Source organism: Macaca nemestrina, chromosome 16 (assembly GCF_043159975.1).
Source record: "Macaca nemestrina isolate mMacNem1 chromosome 16, mMacNem.hap1, whole genome shotgun sequence".
NCBI lineage: Eukaryota > Metazoa > Chordata > Mammalia > Primates > Cercopithecidae > Macaca > Macaca nemestrina.
Window position 1 is genome coordinate 84,111,560 of NC_092140.1, and position 20,880 is coordinate 84,132,439.

General features: G+C 40.5%; 1 protein-coding gene across 32 annotated transcripts in view; it reads left to right on the forward strand.

Annotated features, from left to right (window-relative positions):
- Positions 1-20,880, forward strand: part of LOC105491720 (epithelial stromal interaction 1) — a 307,766-nt gene that overhangs the window by 220,131 nt on the left and 66,755 nt on the right. For 18 of the 32 annotated variants that reach the window (XM_011758358.3, XM_071081430.1, XM_071081431.1 and 15 more), the window contains one exon: positions 1,450-20,222. In XM_011758358.3, the coding sequence (XP_011756660.1) occupies positions 1,450-1,574 (125 nt within the window). In that variant the 3' untranslated portion in view covers positions 1,575-20,222. Of the gene's footprint in view, positions 1-680; positions 20,223-20,880 lie in introns of all 32 variants that reach the window. The other 14 variants (XM_071081426.1, XM_071081427.1, XM_071081429.1 and 11 more) reach the window with 12 other exon arrangements.

A 20,880-nucleotide genomic window follows, 5' to 3' on the forward strand; every position in this document is an offset into this window, starting at 1 on the left:
GGCTATACACTCATTTAAGCCTCTCAACAATACTATGAGGTATATACTGTTAATATTGTCATTCTTTCCTACGAGCAAATGGAGGTAAATGAAGGTTAAATAACCCATCTGTTATGGACTGAATGTTTGTGTGCCCCAAATGTGTAGGTTGAAGCCCTAGCGCCCTACATGATGGTATTCAGTTGTGGGTCTTTGGGAGGTGATTAGGTTTAGATGAGCTTATGTGTGTGGAGTTCCCGTGATAGGATTAGTGTCCATACAAGAAGACGGAGAGAGACCAGGCTGTTTCTCTCTCTACCATGTGAGGACACAGTGAAGAGGCAGCCATCTGCAAGCCAAGAAGAGAGCCCTCACCAGGAACTGAATCTGCTGGCATTTTGGTCTTCAACTTCCCAACCTTCATAATGGTGGAAAATAAATGTCTCTTAAGCCACTCAGTCTGTGGCATTTTTTTCCAGCAGCCCCAGCTAAGGTGCAGCACATATCCATGCAGTTGGGAAGGAGGAGATTTGGGACCTATACTTGGGCAATCTTGCTCCATGCTGCAGCATCTGTGCCCTTTGTTTGTGGCATGAGTTTAGCTCTAAAATGAGGAGTCAATGGAAAGGTGCTTGTTTCAGCTCTTCTTACCATTTGTGTAGGAATCTTACTTTTTTTATTTTTTATTTTTTTGGGCCCAGATGTATTAAGGAGACAGAGAGGACCATGAAAGTCCATGGAAGATGTTCGGACTAAAAAGATTCAAGATGAAACCTCCATTACACATGGAATATTGTGATATGGGGAGATGGCACACCTGAAAGTAAAGGAAGATTCTTTGAAGCAAATGAAGCTATGGGGAACATGGTTTTGTGGAGGGACATCCTAAACACTTGGGTATCTGCTGAATTAGCAGGCAATGCTGACTGAATAAACCAATGATGTCATAAATAAAAATATAATACACAACATCTGCTTACAAACCAGAAATAATTCTGGGAATTGTCAAATATGTTAGCTTACGTCATAAAAACAGAAAATTCTTAGACTTAATTAGTTCTAGGTTTCTATATTGACATGTATTAATGAGAATGCATTCAACTGCTGGTGCCTAACAAATTGCAGCTTAAACAAATAAAAACGTATTCTTGTCACTTTATAAGAAATGAAGGAAAATGGTTGGTGGTATTGGTTCATTGATTTGGGGGCTGGTGTCTGTGATTCCCTTGGCCTTCTTCTCATCATGAAAAGCTGGCTACTTCATTCAATATCAGGATGTGGCACTGAGCAGGGAGTTTATCTTCATGTACCTTTCTCCTACCAGAGAGTAAAACTATCTCCCAGAAGCTTCTCAGGCAATTTTACCTAATATCTCACAGGCAGGTGTATCAGTCAGCTGAACAAACAACCACAAAATTATCTCAGGGACATGCAACAATACATGTTTATTTCTTTCTCATATTTCTGCAGGTCGGCTGGGATTTCTCTACTTTAGGCTGCAAGTTTTGGCAGATCAGCCAGGGAAGCTGCTCTACTCCATGTGTCTCTTATTCTTGTGTGACATGAGCTACCCAGGGCATGCATTCTCATGGTAAAAGTCAAGCTCCCTGAAGGGCAAGCCTAGGCTTGGAATTGACACACTCATCCTGCTGCCCATATTCCAAGGTCAAAATCACTGTTGCAGGAAAGTATGCTCTTCTCATGGAGGTCACGGGAAGGGGGTAAATATTTGCTGAAGGATAATCTATTCTGCCACAAAAGGACTGGATTCAGGCCGATTCCTAGGCCGGAGGTGACCTTGACCATCCCAGAAGCTAAAGGACATTTATCCAAAACACACAAAACATTTATCCAAAACTACTGATATAGTTTGGATATTTGTCCCCTCCAAATCTCATGTTGAACTGTGATCCCCAGTGTTGGAGGTGGAGCCTGGTGGGAGGTGTTTGGGTCATTGGGATGGATCCCTTGTCAATGGCTTGGTGCCCTCCCCACAGTAATGAGTGAGTTCTCACTCTTAATTCACATGAGAGCTGATTATTTAAAAGAGCCTGGCATCTCTCTTGCTCTCTTTCTTGTCATGTGACATACCTGCCCCTGCTTCGCCTTCCATGGTGATTGTAAGCTTCCTGAGGCTTCACCAGAAGCAGATGCCAGCACTGTGCTTTTTGTGCGGTCCACAGAACCATGAGCCAAACTAAACCTGTTTTCTTTATAAGTTACCCAGTCTTGGGGTATTTCTTTATAACAATGCAAAATGGACTAACACAGCTGCTAACAAGGAAGAATGAGGTAAATGGCTTTTAGACAGGCAAAGAACAATGGGGTTGTGATCAAGAAGGAATTTTTATAGTTTTATCCACATTTTAAAATACAAAAACACTAACATGCAGTGTGTTTAAGCAAATAATTTTCTTTTTCTGCTTTGTACTAGGGAAGAAGATGAGGAAGAGAACTACCATTTATTATGTGCCTAGTATATGCCAGAAACTGTGCTAGGAACTTAAGATAGGCTATTTTATTTATTCTTCATAACCCTTTGAGATAAATATTATTTTTATAGTTTTTATGGAGGAAAAATAATGGAGACTTTGAGAAGTAACTTGACAATGTATACATATCATACAAAATAGAGCCAGGATTTATCCCAGGTTTGTTGGCACTAAGACTTTTATTCTTTCTATTATACCATGTTGTCTTTATTCAATTTAATCGTTATTTCTAGAACATTCTATGTAGAGTCTCATAGAATAAACTTAATTCCCCTCACAGAGGATAGTTCCTTCTCTGCGTGAAATGAGTAATTTTCTCTAAGTTATTGCCTCTGAAGGTGAAAAATAGTTCCTTCAACAATCCCTTGTATCATGTGTGTAACTTCCGTGATATTGACATTTTTTAGAAAGTCTCTGTGTAGTCAGATGTAGAAGAAGATCCCTTAACCAAAACAATCAAGACTAGTAGCTGGCTTGGTAACCACTGGAAGGCAATTGAAGCAGGAATTATTTTAAAAATAGTGGCTGGCTATGTTGGTGCAAGCCTGTGATCCCAGCACTTTGGGAGGCCCAGGGAGTAGGATTGCTTGAGACCAGGAGTTTGAGAACAGCCCGGACAACAATGTCTCTATAAAAAACAGAAATAAAAAATTAGTTGGGTGCAATGCTGCGTGCTTGTAGTCCCAGCAACTAGGGGGGCTGAAGCAGAAGGATCACTTGAGCCTAGGACATTAAGACCGAAGTGAGCTATGATGGCACCACTGCATTCCAGACAGAGGGAGATTCTGTTGTTAAAAACAATAGTAATAACAATAATGTTAATAATGCTTATATGTTTTAAACATATCATTTTAATTTAAAACACATATTAATACTTTCATTTTGTAATCTTCGAGTTAGGGCCAGGGCCTTTTATTTGAGCACAAGCAGCACTCAGTGTTTGGCAGGATGCACTAAAACTACTGTGTTAATTACAAGGAGCATTTGGAACTGTGCCAAGATGGATCTTTGATTGTCCCAATGGCTGGAGGCTACACTACTATAGTGTTTAGTGGGTATAGACCAGAGGCTAAATGTCTCAATTTTGAACAGTACTGCTAAATGAACCAACTTATCCACAATGTCAATAGGGCTCTCATTGAGAAGCCTTGGATTGTTTGGCTAATGGGATTTCACATTAACTAACATAAAACATATTATTGCACACTCTTAATGCATCATCTATGATTTCCAGTTTTGTTTCCTTAAAATGGAAGGAGATATTGTAAGACATTTGTGAAACAAATGGGATACAGGATCCTCCTAGCTTTTAATTACTTTTTCCTTCTTTTGCAAGTATCTTATCCACATCTTACTGGGAAGCACTTTTTTCGTGACTCATTTATTAATTCTTCCAAGTCTTTTAACTTAGTTTTTGTAGAAACTACTTTTGTAATCAGTAGCTTTTATAGTATTTAAAGTGTTTATATAGTATTTAATTAAAGTATGTATTTACAATAACAAGTGCAATAACATAAACAGGTTTGGGAGCTCACCCACCTTGGTAAGTACACAAAATAACTGGGACCACCATTAACTAATCAGGAGTTTTCACACCAAAAATACTGATTCGGAGAACTTCCACTAAAATATGCTTCCTGGAATTGCCATTAATGATCTAAGGAAAGTCCCTGGCAGCCCAAATTGCAAATGTAGTAGATTGAAATCTTCTGTGGTTGAATTCCCCATCAGGCTTGTTGCTTATTTTCCTCTTTTTTTTTTTTTTTTTTCCAGTTTTGCTGGATCTTCTGCTTTTGTATCCTTTGTTTTGTTTTTTAAACCATTTATTGGTTATTCAGTATACAACATGAAACCCAGAGAACAGTAGCCTAATGAAACACAGCTTTATTTTCCTTGCAGATAATGAGAAATGGCTTTTCATCCTGGCATATCCTTCGCATTTTACTGCATTTGGTTCTAGTGCTCCAGTTGCAAATAGCTCACCTTGGTGAAGCTGACCTGAAAATATTTTAGAGCTCTGCTCCTTAACTAATGGCACAAGTGTCAAAACTCCAGCCTTCTGCTCCATCTAATGTTGGAGATTAGCCCTTATGGACATCATCTTCAGCCCTTCCAAAACCTATAGGTAGTTATACTATCTCTAGTTTGGCAGTTTGTCCACAGTTGCAAGCTTGGCTCCCTAGTTATGCTGACATCAAGTTAGAGACAGTAAAGCCCAGAGATTAAGATCTCAGATGTTTGAATCAGAAAAATCCAAGTCCATATTATTTTATCTGAATACCTTTTGGCAGATTTCTTAACCTCTCAAATGGTTTTAGCTTCCTCATCTGTAAGAAGATTATTTCAACAATTCCCATATATATCAGGCTTGTTCTGAGCATTAACTGTGATAATGTAAGGATAGAGCAAGTGCTCAATCCGTGGTAAACTTGCACAGTGCTTATGTGTCAAGCATGAGTCTAATAACTTTACATATATCATGTTTAAGCCTCACATCAACCCCATGAGCTAAGTACTGTTAATCCTATTTGATAGATGAAAAATCTGCAGCACAATTGGGTTTAATGACATACTCAAAGTCGTAGAGCTAAGTGGTAATCCCAGGGTTTAAGCCCAGGAAGGCTGGTTCGAGAGTATGCCCTGCTGACCGCCACACTAGGCTGCCTCTATATTGGTAGTTCTTACCATTGACGTTATTGTCCCTCCCTACATGATCTCGGTAAAGGGAAAAATGAAAAAAGATTGAAGCTTCCTTTTCTGCATGAGGTCATTCTTCCTCCTTTCTTTTACCACTGACTTATGCTCCCCTTTCACCTTTCCTGTGCAGGAGGTAAATTTATAGCCTCTTCTCTCTGTCTTGTCACTCAAGCCCAGCTCTCCTCCTTATTCCCACCTCGCTAGAAACTTCCTATGCCACTCCATGCCTCTAATCTAGCTTTAGCACCCGACAAGGCATAAACTGACAACAAGTTTCTTGCTTGAGGCAATTAGAGCCAGTCTCCATGTGTTTTCTAAACTCCTAAATCTCACTGTGCTCTTAGAGACTGCCTTAGATTGTCAGCAGCCTTTCAAAACATGTCTCCCACAGCTACACACCACGAGTGACCAGATTAGACGCTTATGAACCCAGTCACTTCCTATGACTTGGATATTGTACTTTTCTTTTCTTTTCTTTTCTTTTTTTTTTTTTTTTTTTTTGAGACAGAGTCTTGCTCTGTCAACCAGGCTGGAGTACAGTGGTGGGATCTCAGTTCACTGCAAGCTCTGCCTCCCATGTTCAAGCGATTCTCCTGCGACAGCCTCCTGAGTAGCTAGAATTACAGGCACACATCACCACGCCTGGCTAATTTTTGTCTTTTTAGTAGAGATGGGATTTCGCCATGTTGGCCAGGCTGGTCTTGAACTCCTGACCTCAGCTGATCCACCCACCTCGGCCTCCCAAAGTGTTGGGATTACAGGCGTGAGCCACTGTGCCCAGCCTATTGTACTCCTTTTTATACTGTCTTTGACCATGTTGGCTCTCTTAGAAGCCATATCTGGATAAGCCAAGTTAAATTATATTAAATTTATGATCAACTAAAGCATCACAAGAAAATCTTCCAGGGATGATCATCTCATCCTGTAATAGTAAAATAGATATTTTGTTACTTTTAGCCTTACTAAATTTTATCTTATTGATTTTACACTTGCATCCAACACTGTCAAAGTATTTGGTTGGTTCAAAAGTAATTGCAGTTTTTGCCACTTGCGGGTTTTGCCATTATTTTTAATGGCAAAAATCGCAATTACTTTTGCAACAACCCTAATAATTTTGATTGTGGATTATGTTATCTTTTATATTAGCTACTTCCAAATGTTCTGCATGATCTGAAAATCTTACATGTGCTATGTTGATTTTTAGAAAAAATCCACTTTCATGGCAAACAGTTATCTCTTGAAAGACAGTCATCACTTAGAGTCAGCATGAGCTCACCAAGACCAAGTTATGTCATGCTTCCCTCATTTCCTTTTCAGTAGGGTCATTATTCAGTTATAGGAATGCTACGCATAATTGTACTTAACAAAATCTCTGATTATCTTGTTGGAAATAAGAATGTGAACTATAATCTTGAAGATGGTGCGTGCTAGGAGAAAGCTTATTCAACATCTCTACTAAAAAAATACTGATCAATGACTTCAGATCAAACTAGATGATGTCTGTATAGGAACATACAGCAGTTCAGCACTGGACCTTGTCTTGTACAACTTTTGCATAAAAAAATTGCAGTGTACTATGCATGAATAATATATAATAGTATAATCTTACTCCCGCTAGAAAATTGGGATACTTTAAAAATCTCTCGCACACTTGCTTTTGTTCAAGAGTGCCTACAGTGCTTTTGATGTTGATCAAAAGCACCCTTACTACCTGAGATGCCATTCAGCTGGTCTGGAGATGTGAATACATGCGAAGTGTATGGTCTGAATTGCAATTCCTTCTTTATATTATTTACTGTGCCTGGTGCTTTCAAGTTCCCATTTTGTTTTTCTTCTTGGAGAAGACAGAAGCAAAATAAGAGTTGAGTGATTCTGCTGTCTGTCATTTGTTAAAGTGTATTCAACATTCCTCAACCCTCTGTGTGTTTATCTGTTTCTTCTTACTTTCCACAGTTAAAAAAAAAAAATCCTCTTCTGTTCTGACATTGTTTTCAAGTTTCAGCTCATTCTGGAATTTTGCATATCTGACATTTTACAGGTCTGAGCTACTTACTCAACCAGTTTATGGAGCACACATTCTAATGGAGGAAGGTAGACAATAAACACGATAAAAAGGTGAGTTATATTGTATATTATAAGGCAAGCATAGTGGAAAAAATACAGGAGCACAGAGATTTGGAGTTTCGAGTTGGGGGTGAGTTGCAGGTTTAAACAGGTGGTCAGGGTCTCCTGGGTGGCCCAGCATCCTCAGTGAATGAGGAGACTTGAAGGAGGTGAGCAGTGGGCGATTCCTTCGTGACCGATACTAATTACATGTCTCTTTCTCCTTTTTATGCATAGGCACTTATGTTCTGAATCAATTGTAGAAAACAAGAGGCTGTCACATTTATTACCCCTTCAATTTTCCACTAACAACCCTCTCTCTCTCCCATCGTCTTTCGGTTAGGGACTAAGATCCACAGACTAAACCTGTGTCCAGTTCTTAATTTCAGCTGTCAAATAATCTTCTCTTAGCACACTGTATGCATTTAGCAAATAGTTATTAAATGAATAGAAAAATGAACAAAGGCCACTAGCTATTATTGACTCTCACTAGCTAATAATAAAATATAAATAATAATTGATATTAAAGCTTCTGGGAACATAATCCCTTGATTGGGATTCTTTGAAGGAATACAATGCAAGACAGAAAGTAGACAAAGACAGTGGGTGAGGGGTTTATGGTTTGGGGCTGAACCCCACCCTCCATGCAGTGCTTTGAGGAACACCTTGAGATAGGTGGGCATTGAAGTTCACCCCCTGAAGCTGCCCCTGAACTTGGGAACTGTACACTCAGACAAGGATTCTGTGAGAATAGGGAATGGGAAAATCACCCATGAAGTATTTTCCGTGTAGCTTTTAATTTTTCCAGCGAGCTCTGCTGTCAGTCACCACAAAACAAACAGCAAGCAGTTTTTCCCAGGGTCCCACATCTTGGGCGGGCTAAACGCGAAAGGCCCTTGCCAAAAATTCCTGAACGGGCTATGCTGTTAGTAGGGAAACAAAACAGCAATTCGCAAATCATGGGGTTCTAACATACTGTGTAAAAAAACTATCTGGAACACACTTTTTTCCTTGGCTTGAAATAGGCAAATGGTGGAAACCTAATGCACTCTGTATTCTGTGGACACAGATAAGGAGAAAAAGTAACTTAGAAGATAAGTGACCATATCATTTTTTGATGTGAAAGCGTCTCTACGATTAATCAGAATGGGAAATAGGCATAAGCCAAGACTTTCTTAGGCAAATGAGAATACATGGTGATCCTATGTAGAGGAAAATACTACAGGCAAAAGTATACAGAGAAGTACAGGTAAAATTTAGTGTTTTTTTTCCTACAGCCCATTTTATACACCTTTGACACTGCCATCTCCAATCACAGAATCACCGCATCACAGAGTCATAAAGCTCAAAGTGGGCTTAGACATTATCTATGCCCATCTACTCAAAAGAAAATCCAGGCACTCAGTAGTATAGGCAAGCAACTGGAAGCTGGTTAGAAATACAGAACCTCAACTGGGTGCAGTGGCTTACGCCTGCAATCCCAGCACTTTGGAAGGCCGAGGCAGGCAGATCACCTAAGGTCAGGAGTTGAAGACCAGCCTGACCAACATGGAGAAACCCTGTCTCTACTAATAATACAAAAATTAGCCAGATGTGGTGGCGCATGCCTGTAATCCCAGCTACTCAGGAGGCTGAGGCATGATAATTGCTTAAATCTAGGAGGCAGAGGCTGTGGTGAGCCAAGATTGCACCATTGGACTCCAGCCTGGGCAGCAAGAGTGAAACTCCATCTCGAAAAATAAAAATAAAAAAAAAAAAAGGGAAATGCAGAACCTCAGGCCCCAACCCATACCTGTTGAAAAAGAGTCTGTTTTGACAAGATTCCAGGCGATCCATATGCCTATCAATGTTTGAGAAGCACTGATTTAAGCCTTTTAACAAATCAGGAAACTGACATTCCAGGAGATTAAAAATCTTGGTCAAGGTCTACTAGTTATATCCAGGGCAGAATCTCATCTATTCCATCATGCTAGTTTTATTTCCAGTAGGCAGTGGTCCTCTCCTGCCTATCCCATCTATAAAAACCTGAGGCTAGCAGAGAATAGACCCAAATTCTAGGCCTGCTTTCACCTCAAATTCAGGAGAGTCATTGCACCCAGTTTCCTTAGAGGTAAAAAGAGGAAATTTGACTATATTGGCTACTAAGTATCCTCCCTTCACGTTCTAAAGTTCTATAGCTCTATGAGTTGTGGAGCATCTAGGAAGCCCGCAGCTAGATGAGAGGCATCATGGAAAATGTAGTGGAGGACAAGTGTCTTGATTAATGCCTTTCATGAGGAAGGGGAGGGGCATTCCAGAAGGTGAAATGGCAGATGCAATCATTTGTTCAGAGAAGGGAGTATCTGGGCACAATGGAAGGAGGTGGTATGGATTATTTGCAAATTAGAAGACAAAATAAAAAAGGCATATTTAAGCACATTCTTAGTAAATTTAGACAGTGCATACAAAATAGCCTCTAAGTTAACACCATTTTTCCTCAGTTGGAGATAACATTTTTATTCACAGCTTCTGAAACTTTTCCTCCCCAACTTTGTGCACCTGTGCCTTATGGGCAGTATGATGGTTGATTTCATGTGTCAACTTGGCTAGACTAGGATGCCCAGTTGTTTGGTCAAACACTAGTCCAGATGTTGTTATAAAGGTAGTTTTTAGCCATGCGGAACTGTGAGTCAATTAAACCTCTTTCTTCATAAATTACCCAGTCTCACGTAGTTCTTCATAGTAGTGTGAAAATGGACTAATACAGAGAGCGTGTCAAGAATGAAGAAATGCAAATGCACTTTGTGTCTCTATGGATTTGCATTTCATATAAATGGATCATAAAATATGTGGCCTTTTGTGTCTGGCTTCTTTTGCTTAGCATAGGTTCATTCATGTTGTGGTCTGTATCAGTGCAGATAATCCTTGATTTATGACTGGGTTATGTCCCAAGGAAACCATCATAAATGGAAAATATTATTGAGTCAAAAATGCTTTAAAACACCTAGCCTACTGAACATCATAGCTTAGCCTAGCCTGCCTTCAGTGTGCTCAGAACACTTACATTGGTCTACAGTTGGGCAAAACCATCTAACACAAAGCCTATTTTATAATAAAGTGTGGAATATCTCATGTAAGTCAAGCCATTGAGCACTGTACTGAGAGTGAAAAGCAGAGTGGTTGTATGGGTGCTTGAAGTATGGTTCCCACTGAATGCATATCATTTTTGCACCTCCATAGAGTCAAAAAGTCTTAAGTCAATCATCGTGAGTCAGGGACTGTTTGTACTTCTTTTCTTTTTATTGGCAAACAATACTGCATCATATGGACATACCACATTTTGTTTATCCATTCATCAGTTGATGGTTATTAGTGTTGTTTCTGCTGTTTGGCTGTTATGAATAATGCTGTCATGAATATTCATATACGAGTTTTTGTGTGAACATATGTTTTTAATTCTCTTACAATTAGAGATTAGCTAAACAATGTAATAAAACACTATGGAACTATCAAAAAGAATAATATAGAGTTGTATATGCTCATATGGTCAGAGTGTTAAATGAAAATGTGAGGTACATTAAAATGTGTATTGAACAAACTCCATGTATAATTGAAAACAAACAAATAAGTGGATAAATATGGAAAAAAGAATGAAGGAACTGGACTTAGGAGGAAAGTGGTTATTCCATTTTTTCTCCCCAAATGCAAGCTGTAATGTGCAGATACCTGTAGAACATTCAAAAGGGGACCTACCGGTGTGCTTGTGTTAAAAGAAAAAGAAAACAACAGCAAAAAAAACATACAAAACCCACCAATTACATCCCTTAAAGGTAATCTTATTTCACCTCTGGTGAGTTTTTCATGAATGTACAATTAAGGTAATTGCCAGTAACTAGGTGAGTTTAGCCAAATTAGGAAGTATTTGCTATTCTAGAACTTGTGTAGGCACAATTAAAAAAGAAAAAAGAAAAATCATTAATGTTCTTGAAAAGCTTCCAGTGTTTTCAGTCCTACAGTGCCACTCAAAAAATTACCATCCATCTTAGTTTTGTCCCTGTGAAGCCATCTATTTATTCCCTGGGGGCGCTCTCTTCTTTCTATGTCTTCCTTTTGTTTCCTGGAAATCCTTCCCAGACAAACCCTCTCTAGTCTGTTACACTGGGGTCTTGCCTCTCAGTGTTTATACCTGTGTGGTCGTGTCCCCTGGAATCTGGATTGGCCAACCACTTTAAGCCCCGGAAGTGTTACTGTGCCAGTTCTGTCCCTAAACCCTAAAAAGGCCTGTCAGCTTCTGCTTTTGTGCATCTGGGAGCCCTAAACCATTATGTAAAAAGTCCGGCTGTCCTGTTGGAAAGACACGTGGAGAGGCCCCATAACAAGGGGGAGGCCCTGAGATCCTGGATATACCAGCATCCCTCCTAACCCAGTGGCTAAATGTAGTGGCCTCTGACAAGACCAGCAGGGCTGCTACCCAGGTGAACCCAGTCCAGCTACAGAATCCTGAACAACAGCAACAATAACAACAAAAAACAGTTATTGTATCTTAAGTCACAAAGTTTGGAATGGTTTGCTATGTAGCAAGAGATAAACCAAACAAATAACTGACTCCTTTGCCTAAAGGGAGAGAAGTAATAAAGTTTGAATTAAAACACCCTTACTCCAAAGGGTTAAGAACTAACTTCTTCATTTTCAACCTAGTACTTTGATAAGCTACTCTTTCAAGTCCCACTTAGAGGGAGTGAGATAGTTAAAAGCCGAGTGACCTTGAGTAGTGAACTTAAATGGAATTTGTTTTTTTCAGCCCACATGTTTTAATCAAAGAAGTGTCTCCTTCCCATTAAAGCTCCAAATCTTTCATTTTCCTCTCTCTCTGCTGTTTCCATGTGCATGTTTGCTGAGTACACTCAAACACATGTTTATTCCCTTGAGCATTTCTTTATCTACCTTTCCGTATTTCCTATTCCTCAGAAATCCCTTCCCTTCACCGTCTCCTCTCATTTTCCTTTTCCTCTCCTTATCCAGTGAGTCATCACAGCTCCTGGTTCTCTTGAACACTGGTTCTCAAAGTGTGGCCACTGTCCCAGCAGCATCCACATCACCTGGGAATTTTTTAGTAATGCAAATTTCGGACTCTACTTCAGACCTACTGAAGCAGAAACTCAGAATGGGGCTTGCAATCTGGTTTAACAAGCCCTGCAGGGGATTGCAGATGCACACTGAAGTTTGAACACCACTGCCCTAGAACAGGGGTCAGCAAACCCTTTCTTTAGAGGGCCACATTGTAACTATTTTAGGTTGTGTGAGCAACAAGGCCTCTGTTGCAACTCTTCAACTCTATTGTATGAGGAACAGCCACAGACAGCTGTATTCTAACAAAAACGTTACTTATGAGCATTAATATTTGAATTTCATATAATTTTCATGTGTTACAAAATATTGTTATTCTTTTGCTTTTTTCCCCCCAACCATTAAAAAATGTGAGAACTAATCTTAGCTCACCAGCTGCATAAAAGCAGGCAGTGGGTTGGGTGTGAACCACAGGCCTCAGTTTGCAGACCCCTGCCCTAGAACATCTCTGGTTTGCTCTTACTGAGGACACATTTTGCTGAAGAATCCATCTTTAATTCAAAGGCCTTTTCTTTCTGAGGCCCCCACATGATCTATACTCTCCAGGCCATTGGTTTTCCTTAAAGCTTTATCTTGAGGAAATGGCTCAGCTGGGATATTGGATCTCACCTAGGGAGGCCTGTATGTGTCCCTTCAGCCAGGGTCTACCTTCCCCAGCAGGAGAACTGACTATGGCTCAGATCAACCTTGATGGGAGCAGATTCCAGCTATTCTACTCCCAAGACCAGTAGTGTAGTCCATGCTGAGCCAGACTTCTGGTGCTGACCCCAAATAAACCAAAAGTGTGGAGTTGAGGTGGCCCCTCCAGAGTCATCCCAGGGAGGGATGATATTGGACTAGATTACATCCCCACAGCAACTGCCATCTGGAGTCATTCTCCCAGGATTGGTGCTCCCTGGAGTCTGGATGAGGTGTCATTTGTTTAGTGTCATTCCAAATCAGACCTTGTGGGTGGTCCAAGGGAACAAGGATTATGGGTCTTGGCACAGTTGGGAGAGATTGCACAGGGAGTGGTGGGCGGGAATGCAGCAAGCATTAGTCTTATAATTTTAAAAGAAGAAAACAACATGAATCCTGCCACTCTCTGAGATGCTGACATCATTTCTCCCTCTTCCCTTCTCTTCCCAGGGGAACATACAGACACCTTAATGGTGGCTGGTGTTTATTTTCCCATGCTGTATACAGTCAAAAATACCCTTAAAGCCATTAAACTGCTATCTCTGCCACTGCTCTGAGAATTGTTATGTTTCCAGGCTCTGGAGGTAAATGGCAAGCAGATGGATTTGTGTGTGTGTGTGCTATTAAAAGAAGCAAAACATTTTGGGGCTTCTTGTTTCTGGCAGAGCTGAAGATTTTGTTATTGTTGTCGTCAAATAAGTAAAGGAGAAAGGTGTTAAATTGGCGAACTTCTTTTCCTGCTTCAGAATCAGAGCATATCCCTCTCCTGAAAAAGATCAACAGCACAGTACATCTATCATTGTACTTAGGCTTCCCCATATGGATCTCAGCAGTAGCTCTTCAGTGTGGTCCAGGGGTAGAGCTCAGCCTGAGCAAAGGGGTGGCTTCCTAACCTGCAACTGCATCACACTGTGCAGGGGAAAAAAAAAAAAAAAAAAAAGATAGGTAGAATGATTAGGACAATAGTCATCAGCAGCAATTACCAGGAACCAGGCATTTGACACAAAAGATAATGAAATAGAGGCACAGAGAAATCGGGTAACTTGCTGAAGGTCACCCAGTTAAGTGGCCAACACTGATTGCAGTTGTAGATGTACTTGGCTCCATGTTCCCTCAGTCACTTTATGCTGCCTCCCAGCATCGACTAGTAGGGCCCTTTTACTGATCATAGCCCTTCAGGTACTACGTACCATGCATAGTACCTGAAGCACCTTACGTAATTAACTAATTTAATTCTCATCATTACATGAGAAATACCATGATTTTCCAAATTTACATAAGAGGCAATTGAAGTACCAAGAGGAAAGAACTCCTCAGAGCTAGCAAGTGACTCAGTCAGAGTCTGAGCCCAAGCCCACTTGCTCCAGGGCCCTTTCTCTCAACCACTGCTCTATAGGCTCTGGAATCGGACGACAGGGCTGCAGTCCCAGCTCTGCCACTTACGAACCGTGTCACCTTTGACAAGTTGTGTAATGTGATGGAGCCCTCAGCTTTCTTACTTGTGACATGGGCCAAAAATAGTTGATAGTGAGAAGTACACAAATTGTCTCCTGAAAGCTTACTGGCCAGGCAGGTAGCAGATGTGTAGTAAATGGAGGCTACTCTTAGGGGTCTGGAGTCCGACCAGGCTAAAGGGTGGGAATGTGGGTGGAGGAGTAGACATGGATTTTTAAGACTTTTAAATCTTTTTAAAAATTTTTATATTTTAGAGACAGGGTTTCATCCTGTCACCCAGGCTGGAGTGCAGTGGTGCAATCATAGCTCACAGCAGCCTTGAACTTCTGGGCTAACGTGATCCTCCAACCTTGGCCTCCTAAAGTTCTGGTATTATAGGCATGAGCCACTGGGTCTGGCCCTAAATCATGTTTAATAATTTACTTTCCTTACAAAAAAATGCATACATTATATAAAATGCAGAAAATGCAGATAAGGATGAAGACAATAGAGAGTCTCATAACTCCAGGAGTAAGAGATTAACACTATTAACATTTTGATGCCTATTCTTTTGGTCTTTTTCCTGTGCATATGTACACCAATATTTTTATAAAGTTGAGATTATATTGTACACTCTGTTGTATGACCTTGTCTTTTTACTTATCTATTATGAACATATATCTACATCGTTAAATATTCTTCTATAATATCATTTAAAAATAAATATATGGTCTTTTTTGTATATACATATCTGTATAGTTACACTGTAATTTAAAAAATCAACTCACTATTATTGGATATTCAGGTTGTTTTCAATTATTCCCTATTAGATAAGTAAATCCTTGATAACTCTTATAGTAAGTAAGAATTACCTTCCTCTGCCTTGTGCTGTCTTCACTGAGTGTTTCCAGTGGACACAGACATTGGCATCATTTGAGATTTTAGTATCACATTTGAGATCTGTATTTGGGTCCCGTTCTGGCCATATATTTACTGTGTAACCTGGAATAAATTACCCTTTCTGAGTTTCGGTGTTTTCATTAGTAAGTGAGTACCAATAATAATAGTGACTACCTCATGAAATTATTCCGAGAGTTAAATTGAGAGACTTAGCATAGACCATCAATGTGTGTAAATGCTGGGTCAAAGGATATGTACTATTTTGGAGACAGGATAAAATTGCTCTATTACCTTCCAGAAGGGTTGAGCTATTTATATCCTTGACAGCAGTGTAAGACAGTACCCATTTTCTCGGCAACTTGACAACATTGAGTATTATCATTTAAAAAAATTTGCCAACTTGATGGGCAAAAAAGATACAGCATCATTTTAATTTGCATTTCTGATCATGCGATTTTTAATAAATGTTTACTTATGTGAGTCACATGGTCCTGCTGACCGTGGAAAGAGGAGACTGATAAGCGAACAAAGGTACCCAGAATGAAGGATGGCAGAGTTATAAAATACGCAGCTGATGGGGGAGACAGGGCTTGGAAGAACGACACTTTATAAGCATATAAACTGTCCCTCTAGAGATCTGAACTCAAAATTATAGGCAGCATTGTATATTGGGTTGTCTGGGAATTTGAAGCAGCCAAGATTCAAAGCTTGGAAAGGAAGTTTAAGTTGGAGGACAGACAAGGGAAATGAGCCTCTTTTTCACAGGATGGTTGGCCACACGCCTCTGAACACTTTCAAGCCTGGCCCCGCTCCCTATGTGGTGGGGAATCAGTTCCAACAGCCCCTGTGTCTGAGGTGCTCTGCCCCCCACTCTCACCGTCATGGAAGGAATAGAGCAGCAGGGCAAGACTGCCATCAGCTTGATGATGCAATTCCTCTGGCAGCTGACAACAACGAAGGGCAAAACAACCTCTGCCAATGAAGGAGCATAAAAACCCTGAGTGTTAGTCCTTGGCACTTCTTCACGGCTTTATTCCACATCAGAGGAAAATAACGAAGCAAGATGTAGAAACAGGGCTAAAATTAGCCTTCCAGATTCTATTTTATAAGACTTCTAGAGTGTCACCCCCACACACCCACACACAAACAGTAATGAAAGATATTTTCACTTTTGCCAAGCTCATCTATTGACTGATCCCTTGCCTGAGGTCTTCTGAAATGCACTTGTTACTCTAACCTGGAACCAGGACTTCATTTATTCATTCAGTCATGCTCAACACTCTGAATACAATGGTATAGAAAATACGCTCTTGTCCTGTAGATGCTCTTAGTGACCTGGGGAAACCCTCAGCCACTTGCGAGTTTTTCCAACTCAGTGCTTTAGAAAACTTGCAAATACAACTATATATTAAGTATGTGTGTATATATATGTATATATACACACACACACGTATATATTTAAATTATCATTGCTAGTAGGTATCAAGGAGCATTCAGTGACTCCTCTCCTCTTGAAGAACCAAAGCTGATGAAAAGAAGGCCAGGTAAGGTACAGACCCTGGGTAGAAAAGGAACTTTTCTGTTCTGAGAGCCACATACCATCCTGGGACCTTCCTCTGCCTTGTGCTGTCTTCACTGAGTGTTTCCAGTGGACAACTCTCAGATGCCCAGGAGCTGCTCTGCTGGGTGCCACACCACTCCTCAGAACTTCCAAATAGCTCTCGTTGCTCCTACTGGGGAACATGCCCAGATATTCTCACTGCTAGGCTCTTTTTTGGGCTCCCAGGTAGCACTTCCTCAGCACCCACCTCTTGGCAGAAGAAGCCAATACATTCCCTTTAGATCTGGAGCCCATGAGAAAGAGATATTCATACTACAAAAGGAGAATCTTTAGAGGGTAACCCCAGACATGTAATTATTACCACAAGATCTTTGAAAGCTCTGGCAGAGATTTTGACTTGTAATCATCTGGAATCATTGCTTGGTAGACTGGGCAATTGTCCTGCATCTTTTAGGACTAATGATATTGGAAATGAGAGGGACACTGCTTGGCATATGGGATTGTAAATAGCAGCAGGATGGACATGCTGATGGTCCAGCTTCTACAGGGCACGTAGCTGTTAACTGATGGAATCAACAGCCTAACCTTGCACAACAGCCTAACCTTGCAAGGGAAAGCCCCCCACCCCTTGCTTATCTCTGCTGACCCAAGGAAGCATCTTGGGTCCCCTGTTTCCTCAAGATTTCCCCTGACCAGCCTCTCAGGTCACTGATCTTGCCTGTCCTATTTTTCTATCTTGACACCTTCTTGTGCACCTCCAAATAACCAATCTGTCCCCATGTCTCTCTGACTTCAAATCCTAACTATCTCTCAAGTCTATTCAGTTCTGATTATGTTCAGCACCATCACCCTCTTTGTAGCCACCATCATCACTCCCCACGACTCTTGACATTTTGGTCTTCATATTTTCAGTCTTGTTCCTCTTCCATTTATTCTCCCCAGCAAGTCTGGGAGACCTTAAAATACTTCAATGGCTTCCTATTGCTCTTTAAAAAGTCCCAAATTTCTAACATAGCCTTATGGCCCAGGTCCTTGCACATACGTTCAGCTTCTTTCTGCCCCTGTTCACTGGGCTTCCATTAAGTTGGTGCAAAAGCAATTGCAGCTTTTGCCTTGAAAGTAATGACAAAAACCACAATTGCTTTTGCGTCAACCTAATAACACCTTAGCCATAGCCATCTTTTGGTTTCTCAGACCACACTTGCTCCCTTCTGTCTCAGGTCACTCATGTTTCCCTCAGTCTAAACCACTTATTCCCCATCCCCCGTTTAATTCCCTGAATTGTTCAGATCTCTGCCCGCAACTCTCTTCCTTATAGATATCCATCCTCACTTCCTGGACCAGATCAGATCCCATGCATATTCTTAGCTCTCTATGTAATGTGTCCATCATGGCCCTTTTCACAATTCATAAATTTATATTTACATTATCATTTAATTGACTTCTGCAGCCAATTAGGCTCTAAAATACACAAGGGAAGAGACCAGAGTTTCCTTCTCACTATTCAATTTCTGGCACATGTTTGTTATATAGCAGATAATCAATAAAGTACTTATTAAAAGAATGAATAAAGAAATGACTTAACAAGACCAGTTAGCTTTCTCAATAAACCTTAAGATTTTTTTTCCCCCAGAAATAAAATACAATGTATGTATGATTTTTCCTGATTTTGTCACATTGGATACTTCAGATAATAAAATCAAAGAGGCCAATTATCTCTGGGGTTCCAGGGATTGGGAAAACAACCTGAGTTTTCACCCTTTAATGTCAATTTCATAGGTTACTCTGGTGATTTAAGGTGTGCATGGAGTAGAGTAACATAGTGAATGGGTTTTATTATTAACTTTCTTTTCCCCAGCACCTCCTACCCTTGACCTTACTCATGAGTCCTTGTCAAAAGTTTACTCAAGGATCCCTTCAGCATCACAGGCTCATGGTCTTCTTCTTGCTGCCTCCAATCATTGGTCATTAGAAAGGTGTTTCTTGAGTGTACACACGTGTAAGAATGAACACATGTATGTGCAAAAACTGTGTATTATGCTTTCATTTCCAGCTTGGAATATGACCCTCTTTACCCTCTCTTAATCTTAGATTTCTAGGTCCAGCCAAAATTCTGTAAGAGTAATCGTTCCATTTGTTGAGTAATTACAATGTGCTTAACACTGCTGAGTGCATTACATAAGTTATTTCCTTTCATACTTATGAGTGGTAGGGTGGGTATTATATTTTCTATTTGAAAAAAAAAAAATGGGTAAGAGCATCAAAGCTTAGAGACACTGATTAACTCATTGAGTGTCATCTGGCTGACTCTGAAAGCCACACACGTACTCGCTATGCCATGCTGCCTGCATTTATTCCACAAAGCATTTCTTGGTCGTTTTCATTCTTACCGACTTCCTCTTCCTCTGAATTGTTACAGCTCCTTCTGGCTGTGACGCTTGGGATTTCATTATGCTCTGTGCAAATTTAGGAGGTCCAATGTAGATTCCCTCTGTCTCCCCAGCTGTCCTTGTGCTGCAGGAGGGTAAGGGCTACCATATCTGCCCTTCCTCACATGGAGCCCAAGTTGGACTAAAGAACGTGGGGTCTGCATAGGCATATTTTGTAGTTAATTACACCCACCCCATGGCATGAAGTAGTGGGAAGGAGGGGGCAGGAGTTCATCAGGGGAGCCATCCACAAGGGAAGGGTGGCGCAGGGAACGTCCTGCAACAAGTAGGCTGCCCAGTGAGTGAGCCACGACTTTGGAAGTGTTGTGGTAGTTTTGTTTACATTTGCACATGTCCCAAGTGGCTAAGTAATCATAGAAGTATTGCTTCCATGGAAAGGGCAAGCACAGACCTCTTCGAAAACAAACTATATACATCTTGTCAATGGAATGGCATTCTGCAAAATAGAAAAGCATATGCTATGTGGTGGTGAGTGTTAGAACAACAAACCGTAGCTTAGTGATGCCTTCTGAGCAGCTTGTTTTTGCTTAATTACAAGTTGCTATAGCTCTTTCCCTTACTCAATTGTGAGCCTCTCTCCTAATTGTGTCTCACAGATGCCTAGTGAGGAGGTTATTCCGCTTGTATTTACATCATTACCAATCCACCATCAGAGTGTATTGCTAACTGGTTCTCCTACAAATGCTTGTTGGATTTGTTTTGTGTTTTTAGTTTTATGTTCCATTGCTTGACTACTTTTTCTTTGGTTTTAATCCAGACTTCTACTTCAGCCTCTGCTCATGAAGTCTCCCTCTCCCGAGTCCTTTGGGTTGCAATAATCAGGTAGGTTACTTTCTCTTCCAGGCATTTAAATGAGACTCACTCCTCTGAGTCCATTTTTAGAAAAGTAGGCCAAAGTCATAAAGAACAGCCTTCCTGAGTGGTGAGTTTCTGGCTCATCATTAATCACCTCCTTGTGAACAATCGGGAAAGTGAATCCCATGTGACTCCAGGCAGGTATCAGGCAAAATCCTCTGCTGAGTCCTGCGAGAATATAAGTAATTTTATAGAATGTGAGCAAAATAAGTTTTCCATTTTTCTAACCTGAGGTTTCTTTTTTCCTTTTAAAGTCTCAATAACTTTTGATTTTATCTTCTCAATCAATCATAGGAAATGATTCTGAGGAGTTTGTATACTCAGTAGAGTAAGAGTGCTCCAGTGAATAGGGGGCATAAAGAGGTGCCCTCGTCCAGTGGGAGGTGGTCTCAGTCTTTTCTCAGAAATAAGTCCTACTTGATGAGTTGGATTTATTAAACCAGCAGTCAACGGCACAGGGGAAGGCAATGAGCCGAGTGGACTCTTCAGTTCTAAATTGCTCTTACTTAGTTGTGACCTAGCTCCATATGATGAATTTATTATGGGTTCCAGCCCATAATAAAGAGATATTCACACTACAAAAGGAGAATCTTTAGAGAGTAACCCCAGAGTTGACATGTAATTA